Source organism: Zootoca vivipara, chromosome 5, assembly GCF_963506605.1.
Source record: "Zootoca vivipara chromosome 5, rZooViv1.1, whole genome shotgun sequence".
NCBI lineage: Eukaryota > Metazoa > Chordata > Lepidosauria > Squamata > Lacertidae > Zootoca > Zootoca vivipara.
Genome location: NC_083280.1, coordinates 43,293,784 through 43,313,982, shown reverse-complemented (window position 1 = coordinate 43,313,982; position 20,199 = coordinate 43,293,784). Strand labels below are relative to the sequence as shown.

General features: G+C 46.0%; 1 protein-coding gene across 1 annotated transcript in view; it reads right to left on the bottom strand.

Annotated features, from left to right (window-relative positions):
- The window catches only part of KCNIP2 (potassium voltage-gated channel interacting protein 2), a 104,389-nt gene extending 84,393 nt beyond the window's left edge, over nt 1-19,996 (bottom strand). The window contains exon 1 of the mRNA XM_060274688.1: nt 19,873-19,996. Within this exon, the coding sequence (XP_060130671.1) occupies nt 19,873-19,945 (73 nt within the window). The 5' untranslated portion in view covers nt 19,946-19,996. The remainder of the gene's footprint in view (nt 1-19,872) is intronic.
- Nucleotides 19,997-20,199: the final 203 nt, after the last annotated feature.

The following is a 20,199-nucleotide window of genomic DNA, read 5'->3' as shown; positions in this document are numbered from 1 at the left end:
GCTCCTCCAATCCCAGGCACACTTCTAAAGCTGCCTTTCCTGTGCATGGTGGAAAATGCATGTTTGTCTGCTGTTGCCCCTCCAGTCCGTGTTCACCTCTTCTGAAACTTGTTTTTTTAAAGGGAGAGGGGAAGCTCTGGAGCATTCATGTAGTCGTTTGCAATGTAGTCATTATAACTTGTCCGTTTCACTTTATGTACCAACTATATGCATGCAGTGAGACAGATTGCCTACATGTGCCTTTTTAATGATCCCATCCACTACACAGATCTCTATATAGAATCATAGAGTGGGAAGAGACCACAAGGGCCATCCAGTCCAACCCCCTGCCAAGCAGGAAACACCATCAAAGCATTCCTGACAGATGGCTGTCAAGCCTCCGCTTAAAGACCTCCAAAGAAGGAGACTCCACCACACTCCTTGGCAGCAAATTCCACTGTCAAACAGCTCTTACTGTCAGGAAGTTCTTTCTAATGTTTAGGTGGAATATTCTTTCTTGTAGTTTGAATCCATTGCTCCGTGTCCGCTTCTCTGGAGCAGGAAAAAACAACCTTTCACCCTCCTCTATATGACATCCTTTCATATATTTGAACATGGCTATCATATCACCCCTTAACCTTCTCTTCTCCAGGCTAAACATACCCAGCTCCCTAAGCCGTTCCTCATAAGGCATCGTTTCCAGGCCTTTGACCATTTTGGTTGCCCTCTTCTGGACACGTTCCAGCTTGTCAGTATCCTTCTTGAACTATGGTGCCCAGAACTGGACACAGTATTCCAGGTGAGGTCTGACCAGAGCAGAATACAGTGGTACTATTACTTCCCTTGATCTAGATGCTATACTCCTATTGATGCAGCCCAGAATTGTATTGGCTTTTTTAGCTGCTGCACCACACTGTTGACTCATGTCAAGTTTGTGGTCTACCAAGACTCCTAGATCCTTTTCACATGTACTGCTCTCAAGCCAGGTGTCACCCATCCTGTATTTGTGCCTTTCATATTTTTTTATAGGACATGCAGAACATCTGAAGTGACCCACAGAGACTTCTCTCACTGCCACTGGCCTCTACAGTATAGGCAAGCTGTTCTTGAGTTGTCAAAAGCACAATCTCCTCTCTTTCCAAAGGTATGGAAGAGGGAGACTCACACCTTCAGACTGGCTTCGAACCAGCCCTTGTCTGTGCTGCCCTCTGCTGGAAGGCCTCCACTCTGCACGCTCAAGTGCCCTCAACCGGCAGCCAGAGTGGGGATTTGCTGCCCCCCCCTTGGGGTGGACTAGCAGTTTGCTTTGCTTTTACTGCTGCAGCAGGCTTGTTGTGAGTGAGAGCTCGCTCCCCTCTCAGGGGAACTCTGTCTGCCGTCACCAGAACTCACAGCATTTAAAATTCATTGACATTTCATTGGAGAAAATTAAGAGCGAGCAAGTTGGCTTGAATAGGGAATTAGCAACACTCCCTCCTGGCAACTTCTCAGCAGTGTCAGAGGCAGCGGCAAATTGACATGCGAGGCGGGGGGGGGGGGGGAGAGAAGGGAAATGAGGGAAGAGAGAGAGCAGTTTGTGGAGCAGAGGAAATGCTGGGTCCCGCCAGTCATAAGGCTGCTGGGATTACTGCTTTGCAAATGTACCTAAGGTTAGGGTTTTTGTTTTTGCTTTAATTCCAATGCACGATGCAATTTAAAAAAATTTAATCTAAAGGGAAGCAAAGCGATTATCCAAATGGCAGCTCATTCGCCTAATCCAGTTAAAAGAGAAGCTCTGGTGAAAACAGAATGATAGGTCTTGCTGCAAAGAGGCATTCGAGCCCCCCCCCCCGGGGGGGGCCACCCCAAATCCTCCAAGACCTCCGCTAGGGGTAAAGAAATACCAGCCATTTATTTGCAAATTTGCCACAGCTGCTGAGAGTGTGGAGGTAGGGAAAGTAATTTTGACTGACCTCCCAGCTCTCAGCGTCTCCTTGCCGCTGCTTCGCATCAGGCAAGGAGGCTGCTCAGTCATGCGTATACTTCAAATCTATTGATGCCCAAATTTAATCAGGTGGCTGAGGGCAGCCCTAGAAAGTCGTGCATGTGACTCTGTGCAACACAGGACCCTCAAAGGCTACACAGAGGCATGTGAGGCCAAACAAGCAGGTGACAGTAAAGTAATGCTTCCCATGGTGTGTTTTTTAAAAATAGAAATTCAAAGCTAATTTCTGGAGCCCCCAACCCACCTGCTCCACAGATGAATGTGCAGAGATACTTGCAAGCAATGGCAGGTCTATAGCCTGCTGCGGCATGCAGAGGCCTGTGCACTGGGGTAATTATGCCACCCTAACATCATTCCGGGACCCAGGTGGCGCTGTGGGTTAAACCACTGAGCCTAGGGCTTGCTGATCAGAAGGTCAGCGGTTCGAATCCCTGTGACGGGGTGAGCTCCCGTTGCTCGGTCCCAGCTCCTGCCAACCTAGCAGTTCGAAAGCACGTCAAAATGCAAGTAGATAAATAGGAACCGCTACAGCAGGAAGGTAAACGGTGTTTCCGTGTGCCGCTCTGGTTCGCCAGAAGTGGCCACATGACCTGGAAGCTATACACATGACCTGGAAGCCACATGACCTGGAAGCTATACACCGCTATACACCGGCTCCCTCGGCCAATAATGCGAGATGAGCGTGCAACCCGAGTCGGTCACGACTGGACCTAATGGTCAGGGGTCCCTTTACCTTTACCTTTAACATCATTCCACTGACAAACTATTTCTGGCCCCCTTCCTAAAGAGGAACAGGCGAAAGAGTCTGTGTCCGTTTTGCAAGTGTTCATTCATACGTCCATGGCTGTGAAGGAACAGTGTACTATTAAAAGTTTTTTGCAGATAAAGTTGCTCAGATTCGGAAGGAGGTAGACTCCACCGTGGGAGCAGGGCCGGGGCAGGAGAGTGCTAGAGCCCTGTCTAGTCATGTTTCGTAGGATCAATTCCAATCTGTTATCTCCGAGGATGTGGACAGGCTGCTTGGACAAGTGAAACCGACCACCTGTCTCCTTGATCCTAGCCCATCCTGGCTAATAAAAGCGAGCCGGGAAGGGCTGGGCAATGGGCTCCGTGGGGTGGTGAATGCTTCCCTCTGTGAGGGAGTCTTCCCAGACCCGCTGAAAGAGGCGGTCATTAAACCGCTTCTTAAAAAAACATCTTTAGACCCGGCAAATATGGCTAATTATCGCCCAGTCTCAAATCTACCATTCTTGGGCAAGGTGATTGAGCAGGTGGTTGCTGAACAACTCCAGGCACGCCTGGAAGAAGCAGACCATTTGGATCCCTTCCAGTCTGGGGTTGCGGCGCTCATCTCACTCTATAGGCCGAGGGAGCCAGCGTTTGTCCGCAGACAGCTTCCGGGTCATGTGGCCAGCATGACAAAGCTGCTTCTGGCGAACCAGAGCAGCACACAGAAACACCGTTTACCTTCCCGCCGGAGCGGTCCCTATTTATCTACTTGCACTTTGATGTGCTTTCGAACTGCTAGGTGGGCAGGAGCTAGGACCGAGCAATGGGAGCTCACCCCGTCGCAGGGATTCGAACCGCCGACCTTCAGCAAGCCCTAGACTCTGTGGTTTAACCCACAGCGCCACCTGGGTCCCTTAGGGCCAATCTACATGGGTTATTAATATGTCTTTGCATATAACTTTGAGGTTTTTGAAAAATACAAAGGGCATCTGCTGTGATGAGAGGGCTGATAACTTTTGGAACCACAGCAGGCATGGACCAGGAAGGGGAGATTGCTTCCCAGTACAAATTCCAGCTTCAGAAGATGGATCTTCCTCAAGGCCAAAGCAGGGGAGGAAAGGGTTTAATCACATCCCATGCTGTGATAATTATCCCCCGCCCCTCTTTTGCTAATGCTATTTGCATTTATTAAAAGCGGCGCTGTTAAAAGCAAAGATGCATTTAAGGTCATGTGTAGCTTGGCTCTAACGCACTTCCTAATTCAAGATATGTCAAGTGCACAGATTATTTACAAAAATGCCATCAGCACAGAACGTCTCTGAAAAGACAGCTCTCATAAAAAATCCACAGTTTTAGTCTGATTAAGCTTACGTGTTCCCAGCCATGGTCTAGACTCTATAGCTTCTTCTTAAAGTGACAACTTTCACATGTTAGATGACAGGAAACACTGTTTGCCACCATGTGGAAACATGGCAGGAACTGGCAGGCAATTCCAGCTCTCAGGGGCTTGTCTGGATGGTACATACATTTTTAAAAAAATTAAAAAATTAAACTTGTATACTGCCCTAAACCCGTAGATCTCAGGATGGTTCACAACATAAAACCACAATATGACAGATAGTAAATACGTCTGAATTTTTAAAAGTGTTATTAAAATCGATTCAAAATACATTTAAGATTTGGAAGCTTGGCATCATTAGAATCAATGCTGCATGTTCAGTTAAACAAACTTAACAACCAAACCCAATTTGATGAGAGGTTATGTTGTTTTTGCTCACTCCCATTTCAGTTAAGTCTATTCTTCAGAAATTATAAATAGTATCAGGATATAAAATCAACAGGACTCAAACCCAAATTTATTGGTTTTCATCTAAATGTGCAAGAAATACTCATTATACAGAGATAGGTTTGATTCTCAGTGGAGTATAAGGCCAGTCAGACATTTAGATATTCTGCTCATTCATAAGCAGAATTAATTAGCAACAGTAACTTTAAGCTCAGAGCCAAGGGCTCAAGGAGATATCCAGGATATTGAAGTATTTGACTGTATCTCAGTCTGGAAGACTCTTGCCTAAATCTTTTAAAACTCTTCCAAAATCTTACAGTGAAGTTAATGATCAACACAGGGGGGGGAAATGGCAAAAATTTCCCAAGACTTTTGATCCAATGGTAGGAGAAAATTCAGGTTTATTCCAGATCAAAATGAAGGAGAGAGGGTTTTTAGCATTTTCCGATTTGGGCTGCAATCCTGTATTGCCTTACCTGAGAGTATGTCCCATTGAGCTCCATTGGACTAACTTTTGGGTAGACATGCATAGGATTGCTCTGTTAGGTTACTGTGGTTATGCTGAGCAAACTACAGGCCACAATGGAGTGTGTTAAGCAAGTTAAGGACATACCAAGGGATCAATATCTCCTTGAAATATTTACTATGGGCAAACGAAGAAGAAAGAAACTGGGTTCAAAAGAAGCAGGTTGGGCAATGTTTGAGGAACAAGCCAAAATCTGAGTGGATAATAATAAGATCAAAGGTTTGTTATAAAAGTTTTATTCCTATGCCCTACTTTAACTTCGTCTGTAATTCTGTCTCAGCCAGTACAACGGAGAAACTTCCCAACTTCCCTCTGCCTTCCTTTCCTCTATTTTTTTCGTGCATGTTGAATTTTAGATTGCAAAATCCTTGAGGGCAGGGACCTGGTGCTCTCTGCTATGCAAAGCACCATGCACACTGATAGTGCTCTATGAATAAGTAAATGTTGGAAAAAGAAACCTCTTAATGTGCAAAATGGAATACAGATATTAAAAACCAACAAGAGGACTTGTCAGAATAAAGGGATGAAGCTCTCACCTTGCATTAAGTTCTGCATCAGTTCCGCTGATAATCAAAGTCAAAACACAAGTGCTTGGTTAGTATGTTTGCAGTAGAGCATTTTCAGGTGGCTGTGCTGGGCTCAGAAAGAAAAAAAACACCTCTCCCTGCTTCTCTTGTTCCCCTTCGTTGTTGTTTAGTCGTTTAGTCGTGTCCGACTCTTCGTGACCCCATGGACCATAGCACGGCAGGCACTCCTGTCTTGCACTGTTCCCCTTTAAGTAACTCCAACAGCCAGGCCATAGCAGGAATCTCATTACCCATACCTGACTTGTTTATAGAGGCTCAGCTGTGCCAATCTACTTTAATGGGACGTGAAGGACAAACATGCTCAAAAAACTAAATAAAATAACATCAAATTGTCCTTGAGTTGCCCAGAAAAGACCACTGGAAAGTCACCACATTCTGTGCAGAGTACTTAGAGCTGCCTGACTATCTATCTATCTATCTATCTATCTATCTATCTATCTATCTATCTATCTATCTATCCATCCATCCATCCATCTATCCATCTATCCATCTATCCATCTATCTATCCACACACTTGTTTCTGCATCTCAGTCCCCAGTTTCTAGAGGACTAGATGCACTCTGCTTCCTAGAACTTCTCACCATTATCAAGTCCTTCCTCTTCCAGAGTTTCCCCTGCTGTTCTTTCAGCAGCGGAGCTTCAAGGGTGGAATGTATGGTACTTTTGAAGTTGCGGTGGGAGCAAAGTTAAAACGGAGAATTTATTAAAATGATAACTGTAAGGAACCTTCATGGTTTAAATAAACCTCCTTATACAGTGTTAGAAGAAAACTGAACTCATGGGATCCTTCAGAACATTGCTAGGTTAGCAGTCAGTGAGGTTGCCTTCACTGGGGCATCATAAAAGTACAAGCCAGGATAGTGCAAGGGTGAGACTGCCTCACTGTATACTTCTAAGCAGAGATGAGATCAGAACTGTAAAGTCTAAAATAATAATATGGGAATACAAGCCCCAATTTTCAGACTAAATGGGGCAGAAATCAAGACACTGGAGAAGGGATGTCTAAGAGCTAATTTTCCTTTCAGAATGTGGCAGCTTCCAGTGAGCCCACACTGATTTCATTCATACACCAAGCCCCTTGCATGCATTTGGACAGGATGTGCGGCCATCATCACAAACTGGCTTTGGGTCCACCATCATGATTGTTCATCCCCCTGTTCTAGACTAGAGGTGGAAGCCAAATAGTGAGGTGGTGAAGGTTGATTTGGATGTCTTCTCCCCCCCATCCTACCGCCACCCCATGAGTCAAAGTTGATCATAATCACTTTCCAGGTTGGACTGCATGTTGCTCTGTTGTTTCTGTACCTTATGGCTCTACGTCAGGGGTCAGCAACCTTTCTCAGCCGTGGGCCAGTCCACCGACCCTCAGACCATGTGGTGGGTCAGACTATATATGGGGGGGGGGTAAACGAATTCCTATGCCCCACAAATAACCCAGAGATGCATTTTAAATAAAGGCACACATTCTACTCATGTAAAAACTCACTGATTCCCAGACCGTCCATGGGCCAGATTGAGAAGGCGATTGGGCCACATCCGGCCCATGGGCCTTAGGTTGCCTACCCCTGCTCTACGTTTTCCTATGAATCTCTAGGCTTCTCTAGGTCCAGGGGCCTTGCAAGAAAAGAGGCCACCCAAAACATTTTCTGCCTAGGTTGAATATTCTCTGGATTGCTTTTTGTTAAACCAAAGCAGAGGAGGGTGTTTTTTAAAATGAAGTTAAAAGCTTCATTTATGTGTGTTTTTTAATAAAGAAAACCCTGCATTGCTCTGCTTTTACAAACAGCTAAACAAAACTCAAGCGCTTTTCAGAACTCTGCAGGCAACATTTTGCATAGAGTCTCACTGGAAGGCCTACTGGATGCCTGGAAGGCCTATCGAAAGAAGCAAGTGCTAGAAAGAAAGGCTGGTGTGACACTGCCTTTTTGAAAATAAAAAAATATACAAGCAACAATGCACACCATTCCATCCCTTTTTTATTTTAAGCCTTTAAAAAAGCAAGAAACACCTCACCTGCTTTATAGAGGCAAGTGAATACCTTTCGTTTCCCTCACAAAAAGCTCCTACACCTATTTCTCTGCAATTTGGCAGGCTTCATCCACTCTTGAAATTTCATCTACTTAAAGCTACTTTTAAATTCCCCATGACGGTGAATGGGAGGGACCAAAGAACTTCATTTACACAAATTAGTTCAGAACCTAAAACACAGGTCAAAGTGGAAAGTGCACAGAGCGACTGGGAAACAGATTGGAAGGTTCAAAGAAGCTCACATCGCGTACAGATGCAAAACAAGACCAGTGCAGTTTCTAACCAGGCTTGCCAATGACAGAAGCAGCAGAAACATTTTCCAGCATTTTTTGATGGTACATTTCTTATTTTGATTTATCCTTGTACCAACCCCATGAGGCAGATTAGAGAGGGCAAGAGCAAGGCCATTTCCATTGAGCTTTTTGGCTAAGCAAGGAATTGAACCAGCAACTAGCATGGACAAATGCAATACTACACATTGTACTTGTGGAAGGCACAGGGAGTATTCAGTGGGGAAGTCCAGGACCTGAAATAAGAGGGATGCAGAGGACTAACAGTTTATGCATTAGATTGTGAACCATTAGACACCCATGTCATAGTTATTGTGTTGGCTGAGCTCGCCTGTTTTGTGTCCAGGTAGAGATTACAGGAAAAGTGGGGGAAGGAAAAGAAGGGGAAAGTACTGTATCCAATTGGTGGCACAAAGAGGGGGGCTCATCACCATGCAGTACTATGGACATCAAAGCAAAGGAACAAATGGGCCATGTCATTCCTTAGGATTTACTTCCAATATAGATGTCTTCCCCAGGAAAACTAATAAGGTGGTTGCTAGTAAGCTCTGAATTTTGCCTCTGTATTTATGCACTGAACCATCATTTTAAATCTAGAATACAACACTGATCCTAAATTTATTATACAGAGACATGATGCTGGAGGAATTAAGATTATTTCAGATTAATTTACAATACAATAATGACTTAGTTTGATTTTTGTGTATTAAATTGTACATTGTTGTATATGTTGTGCTTTTTTTAAAAAAATACAAGCATCGTCTAAAAATATTCTAAAACAGAGCATCAGAAACATATGTAAATCCTATGAGAGAAGAGAGCAAATGTTATTGGGGAACTATCCATGTAAACGTAACGGATTCAAATACTGTACTTAAAAGGAGGTGTTGAGCCCTTGACATAATGCCTGTAAAAAGGTTGTTGGTGTTGTTAATTGAATTAGTATTCTGCCATTCAACCCAAACATCTCCAGGGCAGTAATGTAGCTGGCATGAGTTTGATTTAAATTGTGCTTATACTGTGACTCTAAATTCAATCTCACTTATAATGAATTGATTTATTATTTATTAAAGTATTTAGGCTGCCTTTCAGGATAAAGAAATCCCCAGAGTGGCTTGCAATGCAATGCATGAAAGAAAATAAAGAAAATATATATTTTAAAAAATGGAAATAAATATAAAATAAAATAAAATAAAATCTATTTAAAGCACCACAAAGGTTATGTGGGACACTGTTCAAACGCTTTGTCATTAGGATTTCAATAATTTCCTGATAGTCCAGTTCTGTGTATTTCCCAGGTGATCCTTATTTCACCTGGCCTTGTATACATCCTTGGCTTTCCTTGTGCTGACTATCCATTTTCTTTCATAGTATGGGAAGAGACTGTCCGCCCAAACAAGCCCAACTGCTTTACAGAACCTCCTGTATTTGTGTCACTGCCCATTTCCATGAAAGATTTATTCATGTGTTTTGCACAATGCTACAATCCCACATGCAACTTTTAAAAAGGATAATAAAGGATGATCTGCGTGACTGCCTTGGCAAGCGCAATAACTGCCAGTGGGTGGAGGAAGGAAACCTCAACGGAGCCCAGAGCAGCCTTTCTGGCACAGGAGAGCTCACTGTTGTGCAAACACAAGATCCTCTCAGAATCTGCAGCGTTACAACAGCAGGCTATGCCGTGTAAAGATGGAGTAAACCCTACAAAGCCCAGAGAAAGAACTGGGGAGGGGGGTGTTCAGGGGAAGAGAGGAAACCATTAAGGGCAGTAAAGTGGGGTTGTCAGAAAGGGGCACCCATAAGAGGACACAATTCCACAGGTGCATCTATGTCAGGGTTCATCACGCTTTTGTTACAGCAAGCCTCCCCTGAATGAAGAGACAAATGGCTCTGGCCTCTGCAGCTGTAGCTGACAATATGAAGACAAATTAGCCAGCAAAACTCACTCCTGAGTTTTGGGCAGGCAGATCAATGGGGAGAGGGGAACAGGAGGGAAAACCCCTGGCGTGCTTCACTGATAGGACCAGCAAAAATTAGGGAACGGCACTATTGTTGCCTGCCCCCACCTCCAACCACACCATCAGTCAAAACTAGGGCAGAGCGAAGATGCACACACAGAGCAGGTAATGCTTAAGTACAATGCTAAGATAATGGAGGAGGAGGAGACTCAGGAGAGCCAAGTCGTCCTTCTTGGCACAGTCAAGATATACCACCAAATGAAAGTGTGCGGCTGAGAGGAGTGAAGAACAGAAAGCAGATGAAGTAGTTACAGGGGGGGGGGGGCTGCAACAAAATGTTGCAGTGTGTGGAACGCTCTTATTCTGGATTCAAGCAGCAAGCCATATCTTGTTCCAGGATATTCTATTTCCTCACCTCTGTCAGTCCTCAATGGGCTGTTTTTTAATTTCCCCATCCCTTTAGGTTTTTGAAAATTACTTTTTTGCACTTCTGCAAACATTGCGGCTCCCCCAATGTCTGGCGATGCCTTCCTTTTGTGTGTGGATGCTACTGTTTTGGCTACAAAGAATGAGTTCACTGTTGATATATCATACTTTTCGTTTCTGCGTGCTCAAAGGAAACCAAATCCATTATGGTGGTGAAGCCACTCATGACATTCCTTACTGTGAATGTCTCACGCAGCTTCTTAAAAGGGGAGCTCCAACCCATCTCTGTGTAGAGAATCAGGCAGATAACTGTTAACAAAGACATTGTATGGAATGAAAGTACCTTGTTACCAAACGCCACACTTATACTGTAGTGAGAAAACTGGGACTCACAGCCCAAGACCTTTTAATTTTCTGGTGAGCCATATCCATGCCAAAGGGCAAGAAAGGCCAGACATGATGTCACAACAAACAGAGAGCAATATAAACTGCCTGTTTTCAGAAGCCACAACATTAACGCAATGCCTTTGCACCCTGGGTCAGATTTTCTCCAGCTGCACAGTATTGACCCTGTCTCCCTTTTCAATGCTATCCTAAACCCTCGTTCTCAGGCCAATTTTACTTTTGCATCAACTGAGAAGTGTACACATTTTGCATTATTTCCATTTTATCCTGGCAAGTAACTCATTTTCTTCCTAGCCTGGAGAGCAGTTAAGCCCCACGCACAGTTTGAGCATGAATGGGAGGCACACTAGCACATTTTGCACATTAAGAGCATAGGGAGAGCCGGCTGCTTGGCCAATGTGAGAACCCAGCTGGCTATTCTTACATTCTTATCAGGCCAATGGCCCATCTAGTGTAGCATCTTGTTCTCACCCCAACCAGTCAGATGCCCAAGGGAAATCAGCCAGAAGGCTTTAGGCACAAGAGCACTTCTCCCCTCCTGGGGTTTCCAGCAACTTCACTGCTTCACCGTCTTTTGTTCATTAATCACACAAAGAACCCTGCAGATAGGCTAAGTCATTATTACTCCCATTTAACAGGTAAGAAACAAAAGCCCTGTGTGCACTCTGTGTGCAGAGCGCTCCCAACGCAGTGATGTACGTGCAACATGAGCGACAGTCCATACCTATCATGCTGTTTCTCATGAGATACTGTGTTTTGATGTGTCTCCCCGCAAACCAGCTTTGCTCCGAATTGAGAAAAGGAGAACCCCACTGCATTTTTAACCGGTAATGTGTACACAGCCTAAAATGGAGAAAGCGCTGCGCCAGAAGTCACCTAGGAGTTAGTTGGGATTCTGCCCACCGGCCCTCCCTAGCTTTCTTGGCTCTTTCTAGCTCGTACAATTAAAATGTAATAATCTACCAGATGCAGGCAGTTTTAAACAGCGCAAGTTGCCAGCGCTCAGAAAAAGCCAGGAGAAGAAGATTGCATGGCTTGGATCCTGATTTTATATGACTGTCGTGTTAGGCACCAGTGGTTGGCTCTCCTGCAGATGGATCGCCCTTGAGGTGCTACTGCCTACAGATAATTGCTGATTAGTGGGGATAATAAGGTCCCAAGTTTCCACATAAAGCAACACATGTTAGAGCAGGAGGCCATGGAGTTTATCCAAAACTGTGTCCTGACCCCTCAAAAGCCCCAGAGAGCCCCTGTTGCGTAGATTTGTTCCTACAATTCCTAAGAAGAGAGGAAGCCACCAGACCCGGCTGATTAATCACTAGCTTCTCAGTGTAGCAATCTGCCTTAAACCAAAGTGAAAGCACTTTGCTTAATGAAATCACTGCTGATAAAAAGGAAAGCAGGAGGGGGAGAAATTCCAGCCTATCGAAAAAGCTGGGCCAATCTGCCTTGCCTTTCCTCCATCCCAACCTTCCCCAACGGGTAATCTTCATTTTATTAATCTCATTTTGAGCTCTTAAGAAATAACTCCGATGGGGTATTAGTATCTTTCAGGGAGTGCATATGCAGGAAAGGGCCACCTGGAGCCCTTAGCAGGTCATCTCTTAGCAGGTCAGGGATGGTACTTCCCTCACCTTTGCAACCCAAACCATTCCTACCTTCCATCCTTTGTTTGAGGGCTGGCTGGCTAAGAAGGATTTTTAATGCTTCCCCCCTTCTAGCCTTTTGTTGTTGCTGCATGGATTCTGAGTTTCTGCAACACAGCAGGTGACAGCTCTACAGTACTTGGATATGTCTGCGATCAGGGAGAGTGTGGGGGTGGGTGGGCTGCTCCTTCCCAGGAGCCCATAAGCCACACAAGCGCTCATACCTAACTGCCAAGCTGTGATCACCTAATCCATCCATATGGCAAATATGGGGAATCCCAGACTCTTGAGCAGCTGATGCGCTTCACCCACAGTAGGGTGCAATGTTGGCACCAGAACCCCCCCCCCACAGCATCTGCACCTTATTTTCTTTGGAACCATTCCTTGTGCTTCTAGCTGAGCACTTTGGATGTCCTTTACTATGCTCTAAACTCCTTTTATATCTTCCTAATCTCCAAAATGATAACCGCTCAGGAATTCATCCCAAATGGCTAGATTGATCCAGGATTTCTGCTTACTTTCACTTCCCTGCCAGTCCAGTTAGGTGAGATGACTTGCTTGCATGTGAAAGGCAAGGGTGTGTGTCTAGCACACAGCCAACAGGGGACAAAAGTTTGTATTTGGCCCTGGCAGAAGGGTCCCTCAGAATCTCCCCCCCAAAGAGCCCCCCCCCATCCAAAGGCAGGGAGGAAGAGGAAGAGACCACCTATGTCTGGTTCAGTGCTGGACCTATATGAAAAGGAAGGAAGCCAGGCAAGGTCGAGCTGTTGCTGAACCATAGACAGCTCTGTGTGAGCGGCTTGCTTCACAAAAGGTTGGGATCAAACTGAGGCCAAACTCCAGGCTCCACCCTCTTGAGAGAACATAAAGAGTGTCACAAAGATGACTAAGATCTGCGGTGCTATGGAGTCTGTAAGCGCCCAAACATGAACCAGGCACTAAGGAATGTTCCCTTCTGGAAGGAGCAGTACTTGGGAGCCGGATCAGCTCCGCCAGACCACCTCAAACTACCCCAAGACTACTTCTTTCTGTTGCTTTTATTATTGCTCCTCTATCCTGAGATGCAGTTCTCTGGTTTTCCTGGCTCCTGCACAAGGGAAGCCCCAATGGTACCCAAGTGTCACTGTGCATCATGTCTGAAAGCCCCCCTGGATGCTTAGAAATCTTCTTGCCTTCATAATATGATCAGGCTCAAAACTGCAATCCAGTGTTTTTCCCAACCAGGTTCCCTCCAGATGTTTTTGACTACAGCTCCGACCAGCATGCATGTAGTCCAAAACATCTGGAGTGGACCCAGCTGGGAAATGTGACTGCAAGCAGCACACTAATGGAGCACACTAGCACTCCTGTAACAGCCCTAAGACACAAGCAGCATGAAAACCTCATTTTGCACAGGTGATGGCAACAAGAAAATGGTCCATTTTGCTGATTCAGAATTTCTCCCGAGTAGCTGGTTAACATCGGCAGGTAAAAGTTCTGCAGCGTTTTGCAAAACCAACCCCCTGTCAATGGGGCTTCACTAGACAGGCTAAGAAAGACAACATCTGTCCTTTGTTCTGTCCTTCCAGAATCTGCACAAAACCATCTTTTCAGATGAAATTAAATTAAGCCACAAGTTGGAAAAAATAGCCCCAGACAACCCCTTCCAACCCATCTTCAGCTTGGCTGCTGGCACCAGCCACCAGCACTTTGCCACTGACTCCACAATGCACAGATTTTGGCACACAGGCCCTGTTCACCCTCTGTCCATGTCCTCTTGGAGACAAGCCCAGCTGACTTGGACCAGCCTCTGCTCAACACCCCAAAAACCCCCCAAGCCATCTGCTTTGTACCACAACAGCAGCCCCCCAGCACTTAGCTGCACACATATACCTGCGCATCACAAAAACCACCACCTCATTTTGACTCAGAGCCAGGTGAAACAGTCACAAATCAGATTCAATTAATCAGCCTAAAACAAGGGAGTTTCCAAGCCAGGAGAGCAAAAGAGAGAGAGAGAAAACTTAATTAATGGGCACAGCACACAGAGAAGGGGTGACATGCAGTATATATGGACCCAAACAGCACAAGGTTTAATTCATAAGGCGCAGCATCCCTATAGGGCAAAATACTTGGCCTTGGAAATCTCGTGGCACTGGACCAGTCATGGCTCAGTCTAGTCCAGATCAGCTTTTCTACCCACTTACTCTGAGTAGTCTCCACCATAAAACCAAATGGGTGGTGGTGGGGAGGCTACCTGCATACGGGGGCCAATATGCCCATGGACCTTTGGGGTGAAATTAGCCAGCTCAAGGCAGACATTTACAAGATATTATGTTAATAAAGACAAACGGTGTCAAAATCCAGCAGCACAATCTATATCAGAGTGTCAGCATAAGCAAAAGAACTCTGGAAGGGGGTGGGGTAAGATGGGGGGAATGTAAGGGGGGCACCTCCACACACACACACACACACTAATTCTGCCTCATGCACACACCACTTGCTATATAACCAGTAACACACACAATCATACTTTACCACACGCATCTTACATGCTGCTTAAGTATACTGTATGCACAACAGTCAGATCTCTCATATTTAGGCCAGGCAATAAGCTGTTTTCTGTAGAAAAAAGAGGGAAGACGTCAAAGTGTGCTATTTGGATAGATAAGAAAGAATTCTGGCTCACACTGTTGCCTCCTACAGGGCTTAAAGCTTGCTGGTAGCCACACAGTGCATGAAATGCCAAAAGTTGTTAAAATACCATGGCCTCAGTTGTCTTTTCCCCAGGCAGACAAAGAGTTGAGGGCGATCATCACACCTCGCTTTCTCCTCCCTCACACTGACAGGACCAGGCTGCCTGCGTGGCCTTACATTTCATGCTGAAAGGGTTTTTCATCACATCCCCTCTGTGGGCTGTAAGGGGATCAGGCCAGATGCTACTTTGCGATCATATACATTAATATGCTTGGCATTCCCCAGTAGGTGGCTTGGAAGAGGCAATGTGAGTTACTGCAGTTCTTTACCTGTCACTGTAATGGAGTGAAGTAAATGTATGCCTTGACAGGGTCCCAAAGCACAATGTAGGCTGTTTCTATAGTGATCATTCACCCGCTGCCAAAATGCAGCTGTCTCTGGGGTTGAGCACAACAGCTGTTCTGCGTCAACAACGTGGCAAAGGATTTGCAAGGAGAAGCCTGCCGGATGGAGGCTCAGGGGGAAGCAAGGTATAGCTGAGGCAAAGTGGTGGCCAGAAAGTAGGTGCTACCAAGAATGGGCAACCGACTACATCTTTATTCCCTGGCAGGTCTGATGTTTTAAAATCATGAACCATCAGAACTTGGGATTACTCACCAATCAGTATTTCACATTTCTGCCTATTTCACAAGCAGCACCTTGTGAGTTGTAAAATGAATCACAAACAGTGCAATGTAGCTAGAACTGCCGCAGCCAGTCACAAACTGTTTGAGGTCCCTGCTGGGGGCGTTATGAGGCAAAGCCAATGGTTTTAGCGGAAATGTAAGGCCGCATGAGAGGGCCACATCTTCCCATAGCATACTCCAGCCTTCTCCAACTGGGTATACTACAGATGTTTTGGGCTATGAGTTTCCTCAGTCCCAGTTAGTACAGCCAATGGGATGATCATCTGGAAGACGCCTGATTGGAGAAGGCTTTACAAACTGGGTGGGGTGGGAGGTTGTGCGTTCCTGTTGTTTATGATTGGAGATGTTCCACATGTATTTACAGTGCTTCGGGAAGCGGCAGGACTCATTTCACCAGAACCCTAGTGAGACGAAAGAAATACATGTATGCTGCAGTCAATGATGGCTCTGTCATATTGCCATTATCTCTTGTTAAACCTATTGGGTAGAATTCAACAAGGTTTCCCTCAGACTTCATTTCAATGGGCCTACTCCAAGTACAACTTGCCCTAGATACGGGTGGCTACAACAGTGGAACAGATCAGAATAACAGCAACAAGGGTCTAATACTTCATTTTCAGGTTCAGATTTGTATGACAGAAGAATGGGCCGCTGCTCAGTGACAGGGCATCTGCTTTGAAGGAAGATGCCCCCAGGTTAATCCCAAGCATCTCCAGGTAGGATAGGACTGGAAATGTCCCCTATCTGAGAAACCCTAGAGAGCCACTGCACATCAGTGCAGATAGCACTGTGCTAGATGGGCAAATAGTCCGGTTCACTATAAAGCAGTTTCCTATATTCCTACACTTCTGTCACATGGAGGTGCCCAGAAGTCACTCTCTTCCTCACACACAGCAGCAACTTGTAGCATTTGTGATGGTTCCAGGTGCTTTTTATAGGGATTTCCAGGTGGCAATGGTGGAAAGCAATGTGGAAAGCAACCAAACCAGACACCCACTTGTGCAGACACTCAACAGAAGAGTCCAAACTCATGTTCCTCACCCCACTGTAAGGTACTCATCAAGAAGTGTGGTGGTGGCAGTGGCATTCTGAAAGTTGCTCAGATCTGCATTACAAACAGTTGCACAGAAATGAGAAGGCTGCTTGTGCACAGTTGCTTTCCAATGCTTTAAGACTACAATTTTAGAACAGCAACCAATGGCTAAGAAAGAAGAGGGCAATTTATAACTCAGGGGTGCAAAACTGGATACAGCTGATGGGTCAGATCTCTACCCACTGTGGACCAACTTTGGACATCATATGACACCCTTAAAGTGATAGCTTAATCCATTCTGCGGTTTCTTCTAGGAAAGTAAAACCTGCATGACTTGGAGATGAGATTGGACCAAGTAAAGGGTCTAGCCAGATTATTGATTCAAGAATGCTTTCCAACATCCTTTGGAAAAAGTAGGGTTGTTTCTGAGTTAGCCAGAAGCAGCACTGAAAGTGCATTGCATTTTTATTGGCATTCCAATGATATATTGTTCGGTGCCACAGGCACAATGATGAATGTGAATACAATCCTTCAACAGAACACAGAGATGCTTTTTAGGTACTCTCGAGGCCAAAGTATTTCTGTTCAGGATAGCTAAGGCTGTCAGGCACTTCCAGAATGAAGTGTGTCTGGAAGCACTGTGCACACACAGACACTGAGGGCACATCCACACTTGCGTTTGCCCCATGCCTAGAAAGCACAGGACTGAGCAGTTTTCCCCTTGCCCCGCTCCTTTCTCAGGGAAAATTCACTCTTTAGCTTTAAATCAGAACAAACTGACATTTGCTGCAATTGAGCACCAAAGAGTAGTTAAAGAACGCTAAAGGGAAGGCAATGGGACAAGAAAGAGTGTGGATAAGCCCAGGCACTTTATTTGCCTTCTCACTGTGTGCCAGTTCACACAACCATCCTTAGCATGCTCATCAACACAAGGTAACTTTTAAATGACTTCAGCCTGTTTTGATCTGGCCTAGTGAATTCTCTACACACGACCAACATTGTGCTTCATTACAGTACATTCCTGAGAAAACTTTGAAAAGATGGTTAAACCAGGGCATGTCAGGTCACAATGTGGACTTGCACAGCAGCCCTGACCTGAGTCTAGTGAAGCAAACAGGTCTGCCTTTTGTCCCCATCACTGCCCTGCATGATGTCTGCAGAGGCACCCTGCAGATAAAGGAGACAGTGCCAGCACAGCACTGTCAGGCAAGGAGAACTCAGCCTTTCTTTGCAAGTCTACTGGGAGGTCATATTTTGCTGCACGTTCAGGTCTATGTGATCTTCAGCCACATGGTTTGACTAGCTCCATAGCAAGTGTTCTGATCCCTTCATTCCTTGTTTAGACTTCTGACTAACTGCCTACCGAGGACACATACAGCAGCTGTGTCTGGGAAGAGACTACAAAGATGGGGATGAATGACTCAAGGAAGTTGGTGACAGAGGATCTGTGGGGTGGGGGCAAAGAGACAGTTGACCTAAAATGAGGCAGGAAATATGAAGTTGTACCTGAAAACGATGGGGGCAGCATAAGTGACTGAGATGGAAGGGACAGGATCTGATCCTAACCTACCAGAAGCAAGTGTACACCAACTGACTTAAAAGACAAAACCTATTCATTGGACAAATCCCTTTAAAAACTGAAACATACTGGGTGGTATTCAACTAAGTTGTACTCAGAGTAGACCCACTGGAATCAATGATCCTAACTTAGTAATGTCCATTCATTTCAGTGAATCTAAAATGGAATTGAATAACTCCCTATTTCCTTTGCGGCAGCTTTATATGTGAAGTTTAGTTCCAAGAGAGAATTCTGTCCAATTGTAAAGGAAACAAGGAGACGAGCAGAGAATGAATCCATGATGACATCCAGAAACAATAACAACAATGGAGAGGCATTACTCATTTTCACTAGTAATTGTGAAGCAGGGCTCACTTTGAAAAGCACAGATTTCCTGCTTCTAACCGTGTCTCGCTTTCCTTCATATGAAAAGAGCACACGGAGATCTGCCTGCTGAACAGGGGACTGTGAAATCAAGGCTGTTACCTGGACAGCAGAGAATTAGCAGCACAATGCTTGCGTCTCCCCAGCAGGCTCTGCAATCAAAGGTTGCAGCCTGGGAGGCACTCTATTTTTAACTTGATTTTGATTTTAAATCCATATGGACGTGTTAAAGTCACTGGAGAAATGGGAAAGTTGTGTGGGCTTTGAATTCCTACTCAGCTCAAAATATCTCCTTTCATCACATCTCTGCGGGTGAAGAGCCCATTTTGCAGGCACTGAATTGCTTAAATGACATTTAGGGGCAACAGGCTCAGAGAAAATTGGACTACTCGGCTATAGCGAAGGACCCAGTGCCTTTGACAAAAACCAGCACCATGGAGAGCTACAGTCCTCTGGAGGGATTTTGCTAGTCTCCTGTGCTTATCTACTAGGCCCTTTTCCAGGTGTGGGAAAACCACGAAGGCCCCAGGGGGCATGCCTTCCCTTAGTAAGCCAGACACACCTGAGATGCATCTTTATGCTTTCCCTTGGCGTCTGGAGTAGGCAAAGGGGGTTAAATGGACCCCATTCTGTGTTATCTTCATGGATGCCCACTTGCCTCTCTCAAGTGGGTCCATCCCTTCAGTCAGGTTGCCTTGACTTGGACACGGGAGTTGGGAGAGACTATTCATCAAGAATTCCCTTTAGTTTTGCAAAGGGGGCACCACACCTAATCCAGGCAGCAAATAGTTCTGATTGTCTGGACAAGGTGCCTCTCCCAACGCTAAATAAAGAAGACTCATTTCTCCAGCATGTACCACACACACCAAACACACACACTTCCAGCCAACATGCTCCAGGTGCCCCCTAGGTAAGCCACGGGGCCAGATTTCAAGGGACGAAGTCGACATCGAGCAAGCGTCCACTTTGGCTAAGTGGAAGTTTGCACAGGGACTGCAGGTCGCCCAAGAGATTGGCGAGGGCGCACAGAGGGGGCCCCTCCGCGGATCACTGGTGCGTGTGTGAAGTTCAGGCGGAACATTTTAGACCCGGGACCTCTACCCCGCTCCAGGTAGTTTGCCGCTAGAGGGATGCTCCCCTTTCCCGCAGCGCCCCCGAGCCGAGTGCCCTGCCAGCCCGGGAGGGACTCACCGGTTAGTTGGTCGTAAGAACCGTCGAGGTCGCGGGAGTCGGAGAGGCTCTCTTTCCTGTCCTTGCCGCCCATCTTGCGGAGCGGAGACACCCCGGGGCGCTGGGACGGGACGGGCACCGACTGCGCGCCTCCTCTCGCCTAGCTGTCCTTCTCTCTGGCGCCCAGGATCCAGCTCCTCCCTCCCCTCCCTCCTTCCCCCCGGCGCCCTCGGCAGATCCTCCCCGCGGGGCGCGGGGCCGGGGCAAGCGGCGTCCAGCTCCCCGGCAACAGGAGAAGCGAGAGCCCGCTCTCTCCCCTCCTCCTCCGACTGCCTTCTCCACCTCCCC